This window comes from Anas platyrhynchos, chromosome 10, assembly GCF_047663525.1.
Source record: "Anas platyrhynchos isolate ZD024472 breed Pekin duck chromosome 10, IASCAAS_PekinDuck_T2T, whole genome shotgun sequence".
Taxonomy (NCBI): domain Eukaryota; kingdom Metazoa; phylum Chordata; class Aves; order Anseriformes; family Anatidae; genus Anas; species Anas platyrhynchos.
In genome coordinates, this window is record NC_092596.1 from 23405797 (window position 1) to 23428865 (window position 23069).

The window sequence follows — 23069 nt, forward strand, 5'->3', positions numbered from 1 at the left end:
GCTGCTGGCTGGGTCTGCTCTCATCCAGGGGAAATCCAGCAGGGAAGGGAGGGCACGAGGCACGGCACGAATCTTGGGCTCAGACCTTGGTGCGGGTGGCTTGGAGACCTCACCACATTTCCACCCTGGGCAGCTCCCCTTCAGGATGAGGCCTCACGTTCTGGTGGCTCCAGCACTAGGCCCCAGATCCAGCCTTCAAAAGCCTGTAAAGGCGCATCCAACCTCTTCATCTGCTTAACTTCTGCCTTTGTGGCATCTCTTTTGGAAGACTTTTCTTCTGTTTGTTTGCCCAAGAAGCATGAAGACATCTTCTTCCTCACTTGCTGGCAAGTCAGGGCAGCGGGCCCAGCGCAGGAGATAACCCAGGAGCAACACCACGAAATGATATTTCTTCCTGCCAAAATAATGAACACATTGTATGGTCACAGGAAACGGGGTGAATTACAGGAACTGGAGCTGGGCACATTGTGCCTTGGGTCGTGTGGGAGCGCTGGCAGGCAAAGCCAGCACCTGCAGCACCTCCCAGCCTGAGGGCAGCCAAAATGCTGCCCTCCTCCACCGCTGCCTCTTCTCTTGAAAGACGCTTCTGAGAGTTCGGAGGGCTTGAACTAAAAGCTTTGAATTTCCCACATGAGTATGCAGAGGACACACTGATGGCCTTTGGTGTGCAGATTAGACAATGCGGTTAAATGGTCTCTTCTGGTGTTGGTGTGTAGGAAAGTTAGCCAAGAAGGTCATGGCAGCCTAGAGAGCAACAGTTCAAAGTGAAAAGAGATTAAGGAGCACTTGTAATTTTCTGAAATCAGATAGGAAACCAAAGAGGCCTTAATTTGAATGGTTGCAAGTGTTGAGAGTGTGGCATTTCTGGGCTGGGGCTGCAGTATGTCACAGAGACCGGTTTTGTGGGGGCCTGAGGGGGCTCAGAGAGAGCAAGGCAGGGGAACAGAGTGACAGCATGAGCAGTTGAGGCTGAGGTGCTCAGGGATGCCACTGCGGTGACTGGTTATGTTATCTCTTATAGACCTACCAAACTTGTTGCTGGTGTCAGCACTGACTCACTTGGCACAGAAGTCAGGGGACATAAATGCAAAGTGGCCTCAGAGCAAGCGAGAAAGGAGAGAGCGTGCTGCTCCTCATGTTGGGAACCTCAGGTCTTGTATTCCCATGGCATTCCCCAAACAAGCCTTTCCTCCTGAGATGCAAGGTTAATGATGGGAGAGCCACCCTCATGCTTCAGGAACGCAGAGGCTGGAGCAAGCATTCCCCTGCCAGCTCCACCCTACAACTTGCAGTACGTAGACGACTATTTTTACCAAATTTTTGGCAAGCAATTTTTTACTTTACCTTAGCACCAATCCCATCTTAAATGATGTGAGTGCTTCTTCAAGCTGCACAGATCTGGCTGCAAAGTGATGGCTGGATGAGATACAGAGAGCTGGTTTCCGCGGTCCTGCCTGCATGTAAAGGCGAGAGCAGCCACTCCTCCTTACCCGGGTACATCAGGCAACAAAGGATGGGCTGTCCTCTGCGTTGCACCCTCCTGTCTTCAAAACACACTTAAATCCAGTGTAAGTGTAATTAAAAATAACAATAATAATTAACCACAGTCAAGGGGGGAACACCGTTCTGTTTTGTATTTAAGAATAACAAAAGTTGCTAGTAATCAATGCACTGCCCCACGTGAACTCTGATCCATGGGAAGGAGGAAGCAATCCCATTCTGTTCTGTAGGTGTGACAACTATGAAACTCAGCTTACACTTGCAAAAACACGTTTATTTTTTAAGCATCAGTTTTGGGAAAGAACAATGTAGGACAAGCTACACAGTTGCCATAACAGTGACTTCAACTTTTTTTCACCTGATAAATGGAGGTGAATAGCACGAGAGTGAAATCACAGTAAACACCTCCCAGTCACGTGCTAGCTGATCAAAGCCTACAAGCATCTTCAAAACAACAGTTGCAAGTAAAATCTCCTTCATTGATGACATTGTGCAGCGCCTAGCTTATGAGACAATTGTTACCTTGACAAAAACTTTATTATGCATGTTTGATTGTGTTCCTGAGTCAACCCTTGCTCACATTTTTCGACAGACCACTTGCAACATGTAAATGTGAATGTATATCATTGCCATAATCACTGCCAGTTAAATTGGTGAAAATATTTCCATTGACTTCAACAGCAGAGGGACTGTTTGCTTATCCTGCAGCTTTCTCATCAGAAAACTAGAGAAGCCTGCCATAATACTCTCTTCATGAAAGGTACTTCCTTCAGATTGGCATGTTTTGGTATTCTCACTTATCTACATGTAAGATTAAGTTCATCATACTGTAGACCATAATTATCGTTTCACAAATGGGAGGAGAATTCTGATAGCTTATTGTATTTAATTAATAGGGTTTTACTGCCATTTCGAGGAAGTCCAGCATTATGGATTTCTAAACCTGTTTGCTTTTTCCCACTTTACTGTGAAACAGTCAATTAAAAACCAGCAATGTTCAAAAAAAATTTGATCAAGTCAAAATTTAATTAGGTGGAATTGAGTAGTAAGATTTCAAATATATCCAGCAAGTGTTTCTGGTATTTTTTCTATTTTGTACTGACATATAAGATGCTGCCACTGGTGCTTACTGAGAATTTTACATGCTTGCTTTGGAAAGTCACCAGTTTCAAAGGGAATAAATCAGTTGCCTGTGTGTCTCTAGATATCATGAGGAAACCCTTGAAGTTATACAAAGTGGGTGAATTTGACCCACTTATTAAAATAAGGGGTAAATGACATCGTTTCTTGTCACTGCTTTTAACATCTTTATAGCTGATGAAAATGTAAACATTAAGATCAGCAGAGGAGCTGATGGGAAAAATCACAGCAAACAATTTGCTGAAGAAGTTAGCCTTTGCTCTCCTAGTGAAGCCACCTCGGCAAGGGCACCTTTCTCTTTTAAAAGATGCGTCGGTGGAAGCCACTGAGAAGAGCTTTCACAGCATGGTTCCATCACAGGTACCTCTGGGCTGAAGAAGCCACATACCCAAGAGGGCGAGGACCTAGATGGTACCACTGGGGGCAACAAATCTAACGGGAACTGATGCTGAGTCTGGCTGCACACAGCCCATGGTAGTGGCAGTGCTGCTCCTTGGGGTCTGAAGGTGAAGGCTGGGTGCTGAAGCCCCCCTTGCTGATGGGGACAGCTTGGAGGGGAAGACGGTCACTTGGAGCAAGGAAAAGTCCCACTCTACAGAGTGTTTGAGGAGCCATCAAGAGAACTTGTAGAGGGTAGCCCCCCACTGCAGTACCAGCTGTAGGTGTAAGGTACAGGATGTGTCCGTAATTAAGGAGCAACTTAGAGCTGGGTGAAGAGGAGGAATTGATGGACAAGAGTGGGAAAGAGCAAAGCAGAGGTAAGCACGGTGACCACTGGACTTCACTACAAGCCAGGAGCAGGCAGCAGCAATCTGGGGCTGCCGGGCCGAAGCAAACAGCCACCCTTCATTTGTCTGCATCCCTGAGTGGGGAGACCAAAACTGCCATTTTTAACTACTGGCCACCTTCACATTCTTGCATGCATTGTGCATTTTTAGAAGAGAAGATATTTCAACAGATGTCGCTGTATGGATGAGTGACTGTCTTTGGTTTGACCATAGAGTCAGCAAAGTTGGAGTTAGAGTTGGAGAAATGGGGAAAAAAAAAAAAAAAAGTTCCTTGTATTTTTCCACCATTTCCCAGCAAAATCTTTGTCACTCCCTTCTGTAGGTTTTCTGGTCCTGCTAGGTCAGGCATGGGCATCACAGTGATAGGTGTGGTCACTCATTGCCTTCCAACACATTGGTCTTAAAGTTTTATCTTGTGTGTATCAAAAGATTTCCACTGCCACAGAACTCCCCTAAACACACATGCAGGATTTTGGCACTGGAGCTGGTAATTGAGTATCACAGAACAGTCCTGGATTTCAGATGAAATATCTTAATTGCTTTAAGCTGTCTTTCCTTTCATTCCTTAATTGATGAGGCACTCTCTTTGCTCATGAGCCGACTCCTGATGACCATGCTGCTATGTCTTGATATCTGGTCCTGAAACTCTGAAGTCATAAAAAAATACAGGATTGGATCCAAACAGCAGTCCAGGCTTGCAAGAGCTAAGCAAAAGGGTTGGGTGTGGAGCGTGATGCTACGCAGGAGGCAATCTGTGATAACGTTCTCTTTCACCATCATGTAGAAAAAGAAGTTGATGTGATACGGTGCAAAACACACAAAGAACACAATGGCACACATGGAAACCATCCTTAAAGCTTTCCGCCTCTCGTTGTTGTTTTGCAGTGGTATCTGGAAGTCCCGAAGAGAGTCCTTTGTTTTCCAAGTACAGAACAAAATAATGATGAGGGGGCCAATGAACCCAAAGAGCTCCGCTGTGACCGTCATCGCCACAGTGGCCACATTGCTTTGAATCTGTCGGACCTCGAGGTCCGCAAAGCAGGTTTCGGAGTTGTTTACGTAGCTCCGCATGATGGGGAACGGAGAGCACGCCGCCCCCACGAAGAGCCAGACGGCCGCGCTGATGGCTACGTCGTAGCGCCGCTTCCAGTCCTTGGCTCTGAATGGCTGGTACAGGAAAAAGTACCGCTGGATGCTGATGCAGGTGAGGAAGCAAATGCTGGCGTACATGTTGAGGTACTTTAGATAGAAGCACAGTAAGCAAAGGAATTTCCCAAAAGGCCACATGCGGTTGATGTAATAGTATATTCGCAGCGGCAGCGAGAGGACGTGGGCCAGGTCGGCTACGGCCAGGTTGATCATGAAGATGACGGCTTTGCTCTTCTTGCTGATGAAGCGGCACAGGACCCACAGGGCAGCGCTGTTGGCCAGCAGGCCGGGGATGAAGATCATGGTGTAGGTGGCTGCGTACAGGGTGGATTTGTACGTTACATTGGAATCAGAGCAGGTCCAGTTGCTCTGCGTCATGTTGGGGCTGCTGGAAACATTTGGCGCAGTAAATGGAGTGTGGGTCATTCCTGTAGAGAACAAAAATGAGAGCTGTAACAGCAAAGGCAATGCAAAAGTTGTCACTACTCACGTTTCTGTTTCCGATTTGACTATTCAGTATGAAGCAGAGGCTCAGAAATGTCCTCTGTGAAACATCCTGCTATCTTCTTCAAAGCTGCCCCCTCAGAGGTCTCCTCTTGTTCGTGCAGAGGAGGTGGGGCTGTCCCCATGCTGTCAGTCCCCTTGCCATGCTTTCCAAATTCCTCGTGGAAAAGGATAGCAGGCCTGAAAAGTTTGACAGGTATGAATGCAACTGCTGCTCCTGAAGTGTGCTGCCACACAGAGACCTAATCCGATCACCAACTTCCATTTCTCACCAGCCTCAGACCGACACTTTTTCTTACCAAATAGTTTCATTCTTAGCTACTTCTAATTTCTGGCTCTTCTTTAGTTCAGATGAGCAGAGATGTGCCACAGTCTAGGCCATCTCTCTTTTGCCAGCTTTTTTAACTGGGACTTCTCTTCAGGAAGGCAACACAAGCAGGCGTTCTGTTTTATAGGGTATTTCCCCCTAGGGTTACAATTCTTAGTATAGTGATTTCCTTCTATGTCTCATAAGGTGTTTAAAACTGTATATCAGCTTCCTATTTCATGTGATACTGCAGACACTGATTCACTGCTTCTGACTCATTTCCTTACAGCCCCACTTGCAAGGGGCATTTGCCAGAAAAAGTGTCTCTGTAGGTAGATATTAGTAACTCAGCCCTGCTACTGATGGTTCTTTTCTTCATGTTATGAAGAGAGAGAGAGAGAGGGAAGAAGTTAGAGCCCTCAAATGACAAAGAACACAAAAAGCTTTTTGTTCTCAGCTTGTTCATCACAGCAGCACCTGAACTTGGCTGCTTCTACAGACACTGTTTGAGGCTGCTGTGGAAGTGTTTTAATTCAGGCCCCCAAAACTCCCAGATGTGGCAAGGTCCCAGCAGGGGACAAAGGCCACCCTTGCTGACTCTGGCTGACACGCTGATGGTGAGCAGGGCCACCGCTTAATGTCAGCATCTGCAGGCTTTCCAAACAGGCACTGCTGACAACTTTCTTCCTTTTCTTTTTGTCTCCTTCAGCAAGACAGCACGAGTGCACCAAGTCATCCCAGGGCACACCTCCCAGGTGCCTTGTTCCTCTCAGGCAATCTCTCCAGTCTGTAATTCACTGCTTCTCAGAGCAGTAAATATGGGTTACATCCCATTTCTTGAGAGGGCTGTGAATTTCTAGAGCTCTAGAGGTCTGAGATCCCTTTCCTTCTGGTCCATCTGCAGCTCTAGCTGGACGCTCTGCCTGCTGCCCCTGCCTCTGGTGAGAGCACTGCTCACTACACCCAACTTCTCTCCCTTCAGGTGATCTCCCACCTGCCAAGAGGGCATTACGCAGTCACTTTCAAAGTTCCTAGCTGCCTGCATTCCTCTGGATGACAAGGTTAGGCTGCCTGGCCTGTCCTCCAAAGCACAAGCACCAGCTGACCATTGACACCACAGAGGGCTAGGTGCATTTGCAAAAGTTTCCATTTTAAGGGCATGCTCATATTCAAATGCTGGCCAGCAGACACATGTTCTTCAGTGAGCCTGAGTTCAACTGAGTCATAACTTCGCCTGTAGAGGTTCCCAAATGCATTCGTCCTTTTTTACGTTTCATGTGACAAGTCAGGACAAGACTGCACCATCAGCTCTTAGAATAACCAGGCTCAGGCTGCTGACTCAAAACTGGGCTCTGAATGGAGATCTTTAGGGTCAACGTACATGTCCAGGAAGTACCTGCTGAGGCTGATGAGGCTGATGCTGTGTGCACACACTTGACCTCATCACTCAGCCTTTGTTCTGATGGCAGATAACTGCACCCAGGCCTGCAGATGAGCACAAGCCTGAGCCGCAAAGACTACAGCGTGCCTGAGCCCACAGGGGAGTCCATGGCATGGAGACATTCCCCCTCTGGCTTCATCTTCATCTGCTAATTGTCCACAAGGTGTCAGAGTTAATCAAGAGTTTACTCCTGTGGCCTCCTCGTTAAGCTTTCCAACTTTTTTTCTCCAGCTTTCTACCCCCTGCAGGGAGAGATGAAGGGGCTGGGGCTGGAGGCGGTGGTGGTGTGGCGTTCTCATGACTTTGTGCTGCTATCTTCTGGGGTGATCTCAAACCGAAAAACTCGTGTGTTGCTGATATTAGTGAAAAAGCACTCCCAGGAATAGGCCTCATATTGCTGGTGCTTACATGGAAGAGGGTTCTGAGAAGCTGGAGACCACAGCAGGCTGCTTTGAAGCCCTGAAGCCAAATGGTTACGGAAGCCACCCCATGGAAAGGCAGGGGATGTCTGAGCCCCACCACCCCGAGCAAATATAACCCAGTGACTTGCGGGCAGGGGATGTTTGGTCATTAAGCAGGGCCCATGGAGCCAGTAAAAAGCCTCTCCTGTGCCTTCAGTGACCCCTGGGTCAGGCCATTTATGAAGTGGGCTGAGCAGGATGACCTGGCTGAGTGCAGAAGCATTAATGTAATTAATATACACATGGGCGATGTCTGCTGCCCATCAGCACAGGGTGCTTTCTGAGAATGGTGACTTCATTACAAAGTCATAAAAATATAATGACATTAATCCTTCCCTTTAACTAAATTGCATCCAGGCACATGCACAGAGGACCATAAAATGGCCGTATGGCTGCGCTTCCTCCCACTTGTTCAGATGGGAGATAAGTCCTGCCCTGTCCCCCTTATCTTCCCGTCTGAGCACAAAAGCAGGCACACAGAGATGCCACTGAATGTCTGAAACCAGTCTTTCAGACTTAAATCAGAGTCTGTACTTCTGAGGCTGTTGCAATAAGGAATGAATTAAGCATGCACATAATTACTTGTAGCTGGATGTTTGGAAACCAAACAAGGCATTTCCAGGAAAAAAGATGCTCATCTTGATAGAAATGAGAAACACAGGAATGTCATTGCAGAGTCCTGTGTCTTCCTGGTGCCTCCACCAGCAGGCTGGTTGATTTGTTTAAGACATAAATGCTTCTGAACTCTGCCCTCGTTGTATGGCTGTGAATATCTCAGGCTTTTGCACTCACGCTTCAATCTGAAACCTCTGAAGTCAGAAGTGGAAAGTTCTACAGTTATGGGTACTTTTTCTGTTTTTCTCCTTCCACAGAAAAAAAAAAAGAAAAAGAAAAAGAAAAAAAAAAAAAGCAGATCTGGGTTGCGTGATCTGCTGCGATGTTTTCGTTTCGATGTTTCGTTTCATTTCGATTCTCACTTCTGCAGCCCTGGCAGCTGAAGAAGCCGGGCATGCCCCGATGGCAGGAGGCTGGCAGCCGGGTCAGGGATGGGGATAAGGGCTGTCCCACGCATGGACCAGCAGCACGGATGCTGCTCCCTGGGCTGCTGATGCTTGCACCAGTCCCAGGGCTCCCATTGACACATAACCTGACAGCGGAAAACCTGCTGTTGAGCAGCACTCTTATTTCACACAGCCCAGGGTTCCAGATGAGCTCTTCTCCTACGCAACCCTGTGGCAGGGTGGTTTTGGCACTGACTCACCCTCGGTGCTATTCCCTTCTGATTTGCTTTAAGAAATCTTAGATTTAGGATCTACCCAAGATTTTGTCTATAACTGCCGTGCCTCTGAGCTGTTTTGCTGTGCTCCCTTCAGAGCTGAGCTGCGAGTGCGGGTGCATGCTATCCCACCGGCAAACCACCTTTTACAAAATATGGTTTAAAAGCGTCAGTCGATGAAGTAAGCTATGTTTTAGCCAGTGACTGCAGCCTGAACTACAATTCGAATCTGTCTCAGGACTCTTGAGAACAAAACCACATCCAAGCCACCTTCTTATATTGTCATACTGACTCAAACAGTAATGTCCCACTATTGCAACCGTCAAAGAGCAGAGCGGATGGCACAAGGCAGCATGTAAATTATTTATTTGTTTGTTTTTGGTGGCAATATAAATTGCTTTTAGAAAAAAAAAAAAAAAAAGAAAAAAAAAAGAAAGAAAAAAAAAAAATTGCAGCAGTGCAGTTGTTTACTTGCCTGTTAAGTATGATTTCCTTAAAGTAAATCTTACTTTTAAGTAACAATTAAGTCTTGCTGTCAAATATGATTTTGAAGTAAAGGATATCACAGAATCACAGAATTGTCTAGGTTGGAAGAGACCCCAAGATTATCGAGTCCAACCTCTGACCTAACACTAACAGTCCCCACTAAACCATATCCCTAAGCTCTACATCTAAACGTCTTTTGAAGACTTCCAGGGATGGTGACTCCACCACTTCCCTGGGCAGCCTGTTCCAGTGCCTCACAACCCTCTCGGTAAAGAAGTTCTTCCTAACATCCAACCTAAAACATCCCTGGTGCAACTTTAGCCCGTTCCCCCTCGTCCTGTCACCAGGCACATGGGAGAATAGACCAACCCCCACCTCACTACAGCCTCCTTTAATGTACTTATAGAGAGCAAGATGGATAGGATAGAGGATATAGATAGAGGATATAGATAGAGGATACAGATATCCTGAGGAATCATGAAAAAGAAGGAATCTGTGCCTACAGTGACACTGGAGAACAGTCAGAGAACCAGTAATTGCCCACGCTATAACATTTTGCTTCATCTAGTGACAGCAACTTCATGCAGCCGCTGTTTTCACTCCTCCATGTGTTCACACAGAGGATTGGCACGCGAGGAGATCTGCTGTTTGGAGATGCAAAGCTCCACAGATCTCCTCCTGGCTCCTACGCCCTGATGAAAAGCCCAAGAAGGGCAACACGTTCACAGGAGGCAGTAAAGGCTCATTATTGTTCTAGATCAGAAAAAGAGAGCTTAAAATCAGCCTTACCTTGTCGGGCAGAACCCCAGCGGAGTGCAGCCCTGCAGGCAGGAGGAAGTGTGCTGGCTTGACAGCTCGGCGCCAGCCTTGTTTACAGCAGCGTGGAAGCCTGCATGACATCGCTGGGTGCTGCAAGGTGCTGCCCTGACTGCGCCCACTGGCACACGTCTCTGCTTGGGTGGGATTTGCTTGCCCACACTCCCAGCCCCGCCGAGCCGAGCCCCGGGCAGGCGCACACGATGTTGTGCCGAAATCAGGTCCGTGTGCCTTCGCCCCTGGGGTTTTGTCTGCTGCTGCTCCACCAGGACGGCTCAGCTCCCTTGGTTTTCTGCAGGAAAAGGTCCCGAGTGGAGCCGCGCAGGGCTCCCCTTCCTCCTCTGCCAGCCGCCCTGCTCTGCACCCTTCCTCCCTCCAAGCACGACTCCAGGCTAACCACGGAAAGCCTCAAAGGTTTCTGCTCTCAGCTTTGCCCTCGCCTCCCGACCCAGGGGCTGCGCACACGCATCGCTGGGTGTGAGCCTCTGCTGGTGGTTGCTCTCTCGCACCACCTGCTAACTCCTGCTGCCAGTGGAGTCCAACTTCCCAATGGCTTTTTATAGCGCTCTTCTGAGCCTTGCTTGACATTTCTCCTGCACTTAATACGCCGGCTGCTCAGATTACAGATGCTGGGGCTGCTGCCAGCAATGTCAAATGGTGGCACTTCTTAAAATGTTTCAAGCAATGGGGTTAAGGCTGGCTTCACCTAGGGGTTAAACACTTCAGTGAGGCTCGGACCTCACCCCTAAGAGGGGGTCTAGATTTTCAAAAACCCACCAGCCCCCTGCTTGGTCCTCTCCACATCCCAGGAGCAGGGAAAAATGGGACCAGCCCCTAGCAAGCCCTTTGGTTTGTGGGCCATGCCTTGGAGTCCAGCATGGGCAATAAATTCTCTAACAGGACTTTTCAATTTCATTTTTCTCTAACAGGACTTTTCAATTTCATTTTTCATTACCACTACTGTGGCCCTCTGGGCATCAAAGGATCAAAACCTAATGGCTCTAATCAAACAAGAATGACCCACAATGAACACCCCTTAAAATGCATTGCTGTGCTTTATAGGCTGCCCCGCTTCCACGAATTGTCAAAGGAACTTGCTAGAAGTTGGGAGATTGTCAGGTGTTTATTTTAAAACTATTTAAAAGGGCTTCATGAAAAGCAATAGTGAGCTTTTGGCCGATATTGCAGTGTTTATCAGTACATCCTGTTTAGCTGATTTTTAAGTTGTTCGTCAGCAGTGGGAACGTATTTACTGGAATTTATCCAGCCTCAGAGCTGTCTTTTGCATTCAGTCACCTAACAGTAGCACAGCAAGCTAAGCAGAACCTTACTTGGGAACAGCAATTCAGAAATAGGTCAGTGATTGACCTGAGTAACATTTATGAAAACAAATATTTTCTCTTCTGCAGATGTTCTGTGGTCTGCAGGAGCTTCTGCATGTAACTCTTTCACCCCTCATTCAGTTGCCACTGATGGGCTTGATCAATTTGAGCAAAAGCCATATTCTTTGGAAAAAGGAGAGATGAAGTTACCCATAGCTGAACTTGTCCATGTTGGTATGGGAAACGCATTGACGAGTTGCGAAAGTAAGCCCTAACGATACAAAACCTGGTCACAATGCACTGCATGCTTGTGAACAGCTCTGCTTACAAAATAGGGGCAGCCACTGCTGCTACCCTATGCCTACGCACACAGATTGTTCTAAGTTTAGTGCGGACGGTTATACAAAAAGCCTGGTAAGAGGACAGATTTAAAGGCGCAAATCACAGCACCTGCAGAATAGTTCTGCCGAATTTCTTCATGTTTGAGTTTGCCCATCTGTAAACAGGGATAACATTTTCCTGCCTGAACCACAAGGCTGTTTGTTGTCTGGGCTTTTGGAAGAGTTGGCTAAAATAATGTATACAGCCAAAAACCTCCTAAGTCACCTGCCCAGTACCAAGCTACCACCCCTAAGGTATGTTTGGCACTAGAAGAGGACTGTGGCATAAGCAGCCTGGAGGACTCAAGTATTGCTTGCCTGTGTCACATATCCATTTCCTAAGCATGTTATCCTGCAGGCAAGGAGTGAGGAAGTGGGGTTTTTGCTGATAAAACCAAACTCGCACTAGGGATTTTGCAGACAGTTACACTGGTTACAGATGTACTTCCCCCATAGATCTATTTGTCCTAATTATGTTGTTAAAATTTCAATTTGCATACCATGCCTAAAATTGTTCCTGCTCTTGGTTCTTGCTTACCAGAATGATGTGCTTACCAGAAGCATTTGCTCTCAGAAGTACCTACGTGAGAGGAGAGCTCGATTCCTGCAAAATGGCACGAGCAATAGCTGCAGGAATTCTGACCCGCGGCTCAGCCTCAGCCATATCTGTGCCTCCTGGGGCTGGCTACTGGTGGTGCAGGGTGCTCTGCAGCACGGCTGGCTTCTGGGTCCTCCACTTCAGAGATGAGAAACCTGTGTGTGGAGCAAGGTCCCTGGCGAGGGGATCCCCTAGGGTGCTGCAGCCACGGAGCTACCTGCCTGCTGGGTTTAACCACAGAACCAGCCTGGACGTTAGAGGCTGCAGCTGTACGTGCCTGAGCCGCCGCCGCCACACGGTGCTTCAGGAAGAGTTGAGCAATACCTGCTCTTACTGCTTGATGCAAAAACTACTTTCAAATTTGCCTGTTTGGCTACTGGGAAGTTTGTTTCAACGTGCAAGAATGACCACATGCAGAAGCATGCTACCGCACCTTCTCCATGCTTCTCCTTCCTTTCTGAGCTCCTTTCCAAAATCCAAAATAAAGCTGGTGCTGCGTGGCTTACTGGGCAGGAACAGTATTCAGGTATTTTGCTTCACAAAACATGCGAAGCAGTTTTTTTTAGATAAGCATGCTTTCTGCACACAAGGAAAAAAAAATCAGTCTCTGACAAAACAGATTACAGCCCTTTAGTGGGAGCCAAGACAAAAAGCAAAAACATGTCTAAATGATTATTAGTATTATTATTTTACATAATTACTATTTTTATATATTCATTATAAAGGCTACAATATCCTTATGTATATATTTATATATAGTATATAGAAAATATATAATGTATGTGATACTTAACATGCAATATGCAACATATACTATTTAATATATAGTATATAATATTTGTTTGCATTGTACATAACATTATATAACTTATATTTTTATCTCTATATAATTCTTATATATTATAAAGATTTATTTAAAGAAATAGTCACTTAGGAAGTGAAAAGCATATGTGGACTCTGAAGTACATAAATGTGTTGACGATTCTAAAACCCTCTCGCATGCTCTGAATCAGATAAGAAAAAGAGGAACACGGAAGGACAAACATTTCAAAATTTTCTACTCCCCCTCCTCCCTTCCTCCCCCTCCCAATGATGATAATTTTTCCTTTGAAGAAGAAGAAAAAAAAAAATATAAAAGAAGGTAAAAACTGGGTGTACTGTGAGAAATAATTTCTAATTGCCTGACTGTATTTTTACAGCAACTCGAACACGACTGCTCATTATTGACTCTTTTGCTGTTACAGAGCTAAATTACATAGCACAGTTACATCATGTAGTTAATAATTTCCCCTGGTCCTAGTACCAGCACACATGTTACTTCAGTCCCAAAGGAAAGCAGATTCTGTTGGAAATAGGTTTTTAATTCAAAAAAGGAGCATTTGTTAATAGAGAAGCCTGCAAGCTCTGTCTTAGTTCATCACTTACAACATCCCACAGCACTCATTCCCTTCGGTAGAATATTGAAAAGGTTCATATTTCAAGAGTTTCTACAGTACCAAAAAAAAAAAAAATCTTCTCCAATAGCAGAAAGAACATCTTGCAACATCTTTGAGACGCACAACCTTAGAAGCTCACCCCAGGTTTTATTCAGGGCTGCTGAGTACCTTGAATCTCTGGAACTGAACAAAACTGGGAAGATTTTCTTATGACAGTTTTGGGGTTTGCTAATACCAGCCACAAATAGTTACCTATCAGAACAGTGTTTTTTTATTATTTTTTTTAATTATTTTTTATTATTATTGTCATTTGCTTCTAAAGTCCTGTGTGTTTTTTTCAGCAGAAACTAAAAAGGAGGAAACATGTCTTATAATCTAACACACCACAGCCTCTGAGAAGTATTTTCCATGCAGCTGATACTAAAAATAGGTTCATCCGTTGTCTTTGCTAAAACTTCTTTGCCATCCTAAACAACTCAGAATCCCTCAATGTGTAGAATCCAGTAACCTCTGGCATTTTGGAATGGATGAGAGAAAATTTGTGTGTTGGAGGGACCTGGGGGGAATGCTTGCTTGTATTTCACAACGTGGTGATTTTAATTGCTTTGCCCACTTTGTCCAAGAGGATGGAAGAAGTTCTCTTTCCAAAGGTGTCTACATAGCATTAAGTAGCCCATGCTCTGGAGGTGAGGAGGAAGACTGGCATCGTCTGGTGAGATCCAGCTAACTGTAAATGTTACACAACTAACAGGCTTTAGAGTCCTCTGCACAAGGATTCAGCTCTTCCTGGACTTCTGCAAGGAGTTTTTCCTATTTTTTTTTCAGTACCACGTCATCAGACCAAGGGAGCCAAATCAACTTTGAAGCAATCATCTGCTAGAGTTGTGTCAACTCTTACATGCCTGTTTTTTTGTTGGTAAGCTAATTGTAAGAAGCGTGGTAATGAACATATGCAATGCTGGTGTGCAGTTGTATGCCCCCAGGTTTTTGCCATTGGGAACTTATACGAATATAGTAGCTGGCTTTCAGAAAACAAGGCTTTCAACCTGTGTTGGAACCTTTGGGGCATTCCCGTGCCCACAGCTCATACTCTGCCCAAGCCAGCAGGTGTGATAACTGTAAAGAGAGAGAGTGCCTGGGTCTCTTGTGGAAAGCTCATGAAACCAGTGTGGGAAGATCCACGGCTCTGAGTTCAGGTATTTGCATGCTTGCATTACTTCCTCTCAGCAAAACAGGCCAAAGAAGTTCCCATCCTTTATGTGACACCACCTACAAGAGCACACATGGTGTTTTTGGTATGCATGGAAAGGCAAAGGAGTGAGCAGCAAGGAGGTTGGAAGGAAAATGGTGCAGCTTCAAAAGCCGTTGTCCCATACACCATCTGTGATGCTGCAGGCTGCTGCACCCCGCACAGGACAGCTGCAAGGTGAAGGGCAAGCATTTTCATGTGAACTGGAACACAAAAACAATGCACTCCACAGGGGATTCCTGAGGCTGGAAAACACCCTCCTAACAAATAAGAGCCACATCCACTCATGTACTTCATCACGTAAGGCTGTGCTTCCCCTTTCACTTCAGCTGGGTAGACAGCAGCAAGGGTTTCAGCTGAGAACTCGAATACATTTTAAAAAACAGGAATAACTTGATGAGAATGAGGTCAAACGGCTAACATACACAAATGAGGTCAGTACGCAAATCAAACCATACAAGAGCTAAAGTCAAAGCAAGTCAACTAAATGGAATATATCGATGGTAGGGGCATGACACTAAAGCTAATTCCCTGTAAGAACCGTTTATATCTTCTGCCCTAAACCAAAGCCAGCTGCAGCTGAAGGAAGGATGAAATCCTTCCTAACTCCACTGACTGTCCTTCAAAGTAATATTCAAGTGCATGCAGCCAGCTGTGCATGGGCTAAGGCCCAGCAGCCATACGTGCTGCTGGCAATCCATAGGATCAGCAGGAGTCCAAGCTGGAAAGCTCTGCCCAGGGTCAGCAGAAAAGGGGTTGATGGCGTGCAGAAGGGCGAGCAGATACAGGGATGGAGAACAGTAGGGCTGCAATGGAATCACCTTGGCTTCATGCTCTGTGGGGCAAGGCTGAGCTACAAATGAGTTATTTCCCAAGGGAGGCTGGCAGATCCCTGCATCTCAGGCACTGTGCAGAGCTGGCAGCAGCACGCTGGATTTGTGCCATGCAAGGGCTGTCAGGTGAGGTGTAGGACAAAAGAGGCGTATTGAGAACATGAACACACATCTAAGCGTGTGCCTAGCTATCAAGATGTAAACCTCTTCAGAGAAAAAAGAAAGAAAAAAAAAAAGTTAAAAAAGTTCAGTGACATCAGCAGCTACCACAAAGACATCAGCAGCAGAAGTTACACTTCAGCTCTGCTTTGAGCAGCTGCTGTCTGGTGAAGGTCTCTAAGGAGAGTAATTCATGTGAGAAAACAAGTTCATGAAACAAATAATTTGTTGTTTCATGAAGATCAGAAACAGCACTGACAACACCTACAAAACAAAGCATCTACCAGAAGGATGTCACTGGTGGGTGGGAAGAATGAAAAGGCAAGGTTTGAGAAGGTTTTGTTCCTATCAGTATTTTCAATGATTTCAATAAAGTCTTGGGAGCTAGTTTAATTTCCAAAGGTAGAGGTGCAGGGATGTGTGTACACAAAAACAGAGTGGCTTTATCTCAGCGTTTCCTGAGAAGCATTATATTATCTAAGTGTACTCTGATGGTGTTTTTGCTTATAAAGAACTTATATAAGCTATCACTGGCACTGTGTGTAGCAGACGACCAAGCTGCCTCGCTGTGCTTGGACTCCACTGATGCTGAGTACTGCCCCTGGGAACGCCAAGGTTGCTCCTCCCTGTGGGTACGGAGGGAGCCCTGGTTGAAGAGCCACAGTACGGCAAGTTGTAGGCAGCCAGGCAGAGCAGAGCTGGGAAGAGGCTTGGAAAGGGGCTGTGGCATCCCACAAGAAGGTGAATTTGATCTTCTGAAAATGGTGGGAGGGAGCAGAGCAGGAGCCAAGGGGAATGAATGCGTGTCGGACCTGGGGCCTGCTTCCCGTTCTGGCGAACGCTGTCCTTCGCCTGCATCTCAGGAGGGCCGTTAATAACTCCAGCTGTGTTTTGGAAGGAATGAATAAGCCAGTGCTATTACAAGCAGTTTCATATGGACAGAGGAGTCAAGATTTCCTTGGCAATGACAAATCATTGGCCCTGTTGATTTTTTCAGTTGCTACTTCTACTTTTGATGATTTCTCCAGTACCTCGATATTTAAGTTGTCTCTCTCTATTCTCTCTCTCTCTCTTTTTTTTTTTTTTTTTTTTTTTTTTTTTCTGTTTTCTTGTTTTAACTTGTCTTTCACTCACCAGGCACTGCTTTTCTGGAAATGCAGCACAATAATATCTTAATTACATCAGCAGTATTCCACAGTTTTGCCATGGCTTGAACAAACAGAAAGCATCCTTCAGATGCTGGGATGATACATTAACACAGATACACCATGCTTTTCTAAAATTTCATCTCTATTTTCTCACTTTTTTTAGTTTCTCACCTTTTATTAAGCTACTAATTCCTTAAATAGCATGGCTGAAGATTGGGTATTTGTTGCCTTTAAGTCAGCCTAAGTTTATTTTTCACTCTGCATTACAGTTGTGTCTGGAGAGGGAAAGTGCAGCTGCCAGTTGCACTATACCTGAACCACTATCTCAAAACCCTTATCCTAGGGTTTCAAGACAAGCTGTAACTGCCAAAATACCATGCAAACACTCCACACAGGTTCCAGGGCTGGTACAGTGTTTACGTTTTTGCACAGAAATCAGGTCTGCTTGAAGTGCGTCTGAGCTGTGTGTGCAAATATTAAGAGCATTTACCACAAACATGTCTTGCAAACAACTTCCCACACACCCTGCGCACATTTAGCTAAGATTAGGGAGCCGGGTGACAACAGTTCTACGTCCCCTTGAGGAACCAGGTGTCCTACAAATTTCTAACTTAATTATAACATTCAGTTTATGCTGCTTTAAAATTGAATCTTTTGAGAATGTTTGGGGGATTTGAAAGAAAGCCTTTGAGACTGGAATAATCCCTCTTCATTTAAAGCCTGTCAAGAAACCGAAGAATATAGTCAGGGAGGCTCCACACATAGAACATCCCAAAAAAATAGGCAAAGAGAGAAAAAATCCAGAACTGGCTTCTTAAATATAATTCCAGACTGAAAGCAAACATTCTTATTTCCCCTCCTCCCTGAAATCAGTGGAAGAATGCCTTGTGGTCATGGGGACACTGCCTTAGCTCCACATTTCCAAGAAGCACATCAGTCCTACGATGCCCCATAAAGCAAGCCAGAGGGAACAACAGGTTTTTTTGGGGCTCTGACTGAGAACGATAATTGGCTTTGCACAAGACCATTTACACTTTCTCATTTCAGGCTGGGAAAGTGCAGGTGGTGTGTTTGGTTGTGGGGTTTTGTTTGTTTGTTTGGTGTGCTGACCTTTCTTGAAACACTTGGTGCTGTGTTGTTTTTTTTTCTGTTTACTCTGTAAGCAGAACACGGACATTTCACAGATCTGTTAGCAATTCTCAGGTTCCTCTTCCAGATCAACATCACCCCCATCTCTGTTTCTCCCAGGGCTTCTTAGCATCTTTGCATCTAGATAATTTTTTTTTAGCCACAGTAGATGTTAAAATATATTGTCTTGTACAGCTGCATCTCCTAAACACATGCTGCAGCCATTTTTTGTTCTGAGAACTATTAGACAGTTAAAAAAACAACACTGGTTTGTGGTCAAGGCATGCACAGTGATATGCGAACTTTTCTCAATAGAACAAAGGTGTCAGGGTGCAAAGATCTGCCCTGATGATTCTTTTTGCTTCCTTGCTTTCTAACTGGAAGGAGAGTAATAGCTGGAAGAAGCACTGAACAGTCGCTGTATCAGGAATTTCAAGTTAGCTCCATTAATGTGTATTTATTAGATTGACATGGAGCAGAAGACATCAGCCTTCCTCAGAGCATATCCTGCCTTTTGTCAGCAGTCTCAACAGATGCTTCAGAGGAAGGAAAGAAACACCTTCCTCAGTGTGTGTGCTGCAAGACAGCATGTATTAAAGTGGGAGGAAAATTCCAATGAGAGCATGAGGGGGATGTTGTGAGGGCTGGGGAGGGTTTCACAGCTCCTGCTGCAGCCTTGTGGTGGCCAGTGCATGGTTAGACAACTCAGGCGAGAAGTGCTGTGCCCTGAAAGGGGGTGCTGTGGGAGAGGTGCAGGAAACAGAAAGGGATAAGCACATCCTGAGCAGTTCATGGACCAGCTTGCATGAGGACGGAGGGATGGTGACCACACAGAGTCTGGTGCTGAGACAGGCGAACCACAGAACAGGCATGCAGAGCACAGAGAGAGCACAGGACTGACTTCATGCGCTGTCCGGCCAAATCTGCAAGCAGGAAATGCTCGCTATTTGCTGGCAATATGTTTTCTTGTTAAAACTGGCAAAAGTAATTAAACCTACTCTCCTGGGTGGTGAGTGGGCAATGGCAAAAAAATATATTTTTGCTTCCTGAAACTTAGATTTAAGCTACTGCAGAAGCCAGAGGAGCTCTGCAGCTGTGGGAACTCATTGTTTTTCTGTCCTAATTTAATCCTCTCTGTTGAGAAAAGATTACCAAAAGATGGAGGGAGGGCATTTAAATTCCACTGCTGTGCTACTAAAATGTGAGCCTTTTCACATCGAGGTCTGAACTCATCTTCTCACATATCCAACAGCCTCCTCTGTTACATTTGTATGTTGAAAATTACATGTTTAGTGCCAAAACTCAGCTACCCTTCATCTCATAGCTATTTCTTCAGACACAGCTATATATAACTTTCTGCAGAAACCAGCCTAGAGCATATATGACTGCTTCCTGCTCATGTATGCTGGGGCTAAAGCCAATGCATCTACATACCCTTGGGCAATAGGCAATGCCATGCCTGATGTTAGAGCACTGAAGGAAATGCAGAAGCTCTGTTGTGGCCCATGGGCTCTCCTCCTGCCCCGGGGCAGCAGGCTCCACAGGAGAGCAGGCGCTGCAAGCAGGGAGGAGCTCAGAGGAAAAGCTGAGTCCATGATGTGATCTTTCCCTCCTTCCTTCAACTCAGTGTATCTTGTATTCTTGGCCGCACAAGCGGAAGAGCTGAGAAAGGAAGGGTGGAGAAGGCGCCCTTCGTTTTTACAAGGAATAAGTGACAAGCACAGTAGTTAGGGCAGTTTCCCCTGAGGTATGAGACATGGGTGGGAACCCACATTAAATGCCTGCTCAGAGCCTGAGCAGGTTCTCCAGCCACGTGGACATTACAGGCAAGGGGCAGCAGTAGCACCACCGCAACTGTGCATGCATTTGGTTTCTGGCTGTTTATTTTAAGCACCTCTGCAGCTGCTGTTTGAGAATAGCCTGTTCCCAGCAGTGCACTGTGAGCGCAGAGACTGGGCCAACTAAGCTCTTCGTGAGGCTTGAAGGAGCAGCTCTTTTCTGGATTCCAGCTGCACTGAGGCAGGAGTTGAGCTGGACAGGGGCAGCTCCAGGCTTGTGACACAGTTCCAGGGCCATTTGGTAGCACAAGTGGATTGTAAAGCAGCTGCAGCACTTGTTCTGATCCAGGGAATTGGTGCCTGCATGAGACTGCAGTGTTGGTACCTTTGTTCTACCAAACCCACTCTAAAGAAGCCCAAATCCTTTGTTCAAGCTCATCTTTGAGTGTTTGGGAGTGGTTGCTGACAGAAAGCTGATCATTGGTGAAGACAATCAAGAGATCTCCCCTTGTGGGTCACCAAAGAAAACTTTGAGGGGAACAAAACACTTATCTCAATCTATTTCTCATTAAGATCTCAATGTATTTCTGATCAAGAGAGTAAATTTGGACAAAAGGCTGCTAATACTCGAACACCAACCAGGCAGCTGTATGACGTGCAGCATTACCCAGTACAAATTCACGGAGGTTTCACATTCTTGAAATTTTCACTTTGGAGCAACATGGTTGGGAACTGTTTGTCCTCTTGTATAAACTTGTCCTCTACTCCCCACTGCACGTCCTGATTGATTTGACTGAAGTGTGACTACCCCAACCAGCATCCAAACCAATGTTGGCCCGCTGGATAATCCCATGGTGTCCAAGTCCCCACGTCTTCCTTCACGCAGTCACTGCAGCATGCATTACCTTCAGACCTCTTAGCTCCAGCATGGAGAACAGTGTGGTTGTAACAGCGTAGTTCCTTGCATGAGCTGTCTTAATATTTACACAGCTTTGTGGGCAGGTTTTATAGCCCACACTGTTTCGTGCAGCTGCGACTAGACCGTTATTAGTTCCCCAGACGGCAGGTCTAAAGGCTCCTGAGGTATGAGATGAAGCACAGACTCGTTTGTATATTTATGTAACTTCACTGATGACTTATTTGAGCACCCTGTGGCCTTTAACATGTTCAGCATTAGGCAGGTCAGTGATATTAGCTCTGTTTTATAGAAAGGGGACCAAGAAACAGGAACAAATAAGAAAAAAAGGCTTCTGATTTCTCATGTTGGTCTTGGTCCCTTTACCTACACAGCCCTTTGTGTCAGTTTTTATTCAGGTCTGCCTCTGTAGCTGCCTGCCCTAGCCAGAGAAATCCATTTGCTCTGCAGCTCTGCTGATAGGCACATCGGCCTACTGCCCTCCAAAAAGATACTCATAGATTTTAGGGCCTTTTACTCTTCATAAAGACTAGAATGTGTCCTGCACTCCATGGCAGTCTCAAACACTTTGAGTGTTTCAAACCTCACAATCACTAGGGCTGGCTCCACTTGGCTAAAGCTTCTTTTTTTTTTTTATATATATATATATATATATATATATATATAAAGCAGTCATGGAAAAGAGTGTGAGAGGGGTAAGGCCAGCAAAGGCAGCTGGATAGAGAGCTGAAATGAGCACTCAGTGCAGCACACTGCTCACATCCAGGGCCTTGAGTTCAGTAGGGTGAACTTCTGTTACATCAGGTGAGGCTGCTCCCATCACCTAGGACCTGACTTTTCAAGCAGTCCATGTGAGAAAGGGCTCCAGATGAGGTGGATGAAAGACTCATGACAAGAACCACTGAATTTTGGGAGTTGCTCAGAGGTCAGCCCTGGCGCAGATGCGTTGGCCAGGAAGATGCGGGGTGGCCAAGGGAACCACAGCCAGCCACCTCTCATGGACCTGCTCCTCACGCCAACCTCACCGCTCTTTCAGATGCTGCTTGGGCCTTGGCTCTTGCCTCTGCCAAAGCTGTGGTTGATGGCTGCTGCAGTGGAAATCCACTCTCCGCTTTTGTAGGCCCTCCTCACCACCATGGGGCCACAGGGCACACAGGGTGCACACCAGCATGCAGATGGGCTGCAGAGACACGGGGACAGGAGGTGAAGACCATCAGCTGCTATCTCCTGTCCCTGTGCTTGCAGAAGGCCAGCAGAGACCTGCTGAGGGGAAAGGATCAGACCAGGATTTTCAAGACCACATTCCCACACTGCGGTCAGCAGTTACGGTGGTGGTGACGAGAGGGAAGAGGCCTCTGCTGTGCAGACAGAGCACTGGTTTACTGGTAAAGGAAGAAGGGTTTTCAGGGGCCTGCTGAAAGGAAGTTTGGTGTGAGAGTGACTCGGTGTCTTACTACACAAGTCTGGAAGGCTGCAGGGCTCCACAAGCAACAACCTCAGAGCAGCATGATTTGCTAGCAGCTACATGCAGTTACTCAATCATTACACGAAGTCAATACTCCTTAACAGCCCTGGAACAGTTTCACCTGGGCTCCCCACACCTGCCCACGGCTCCATTTAAGCTCAGGCCAGCGGCCTCTGCTCTTTTCTGTGCTCTGTGCAGGCATGCCTGCCTCCAGCCCTCCTCTGGCTGTGCCTCTAGGATGGACACCAGCTGTGCTATGCAGGTAATTCCTCTCTGAGGAGGGTCCTTGGATGCACATTGTGGCTTGTCTTGAGCCTTGTCTTTGGCCTCCTGAGGGAGGGCTTTGTACACAGGCTGTAGCCTGGTCTCCAGCCTTGCCCCTGGCCCTGGTTCTTTGCTCTTGCTTGGGCTTGCTCAATTAGCTCCAGGCCTGGCTCAGTGCTTGCATTGTCTGGGACTGTGGGTGGGATGAACAGCATTGCCAGAAACCCCCTGTGCCTGCCCTGGGGGGCTGCACCCTGTGGGTGTGGGTGCTGGGGCTACCCCTGGCTCAGCTGACCTTAAGGAATAGCCACCCTTGTGTCCTCTGTAGCTTGAGGTTGTACAGCTCCCTGAGAAGGCCTGAACATCTTCTGCTTCTCAAATAAAGGAGCTAGAGCAAACAAAGGACTTAAGGCTTTAAATCTCGCTGTTAGAGTGACTAAGAGTCTTTAGGGATCTTGCTGGAGCCCAAAGGAACATTCTGCACTTGATCAGGATTACCATGCTTTAGGCAATGCTGAGTTGGTC

General features: G+C 46.3%; 1 protein-coding gene across 1 annotated transcript; it reads right to left on the minus strand.

Moving 5' to 3' along the window:
* Positions 1-1753: 1753 nt before the first annotated feature.
* P2RY10 (P2Y receptor family member 10) lies at positions 1754-10411 on the minus strand. The gene is made up of 2 exons (XM_038184516.2): positions 9842-10411; positions 1754-5005 (listed from the first exon to the last, which is right to left on the minus strand). Exon 2 carries the CDS (start codon positions 5001-5003, stop codon positions 3987-3989), a length of 1017 nt encoding a protein of 338 aa, XP_038040444.1. The 5' UTR covers positions 5004-5005; positions 9842-10411; the 3' UTR covers positions 1754-3986.
* Between the last annotated feature and the right edge of the window lie 12658 nt (positions 10412-23069).

Excerpts from the sequence above, each read along its gene's own strand:
- P2RY10 (XM_038184516.2), bottom strand. The coding sequence starts at position 5,003 with ATGACCCACACTCCATTTACTGCGCCAAATGTTTCCAGCAGCCCCAAC.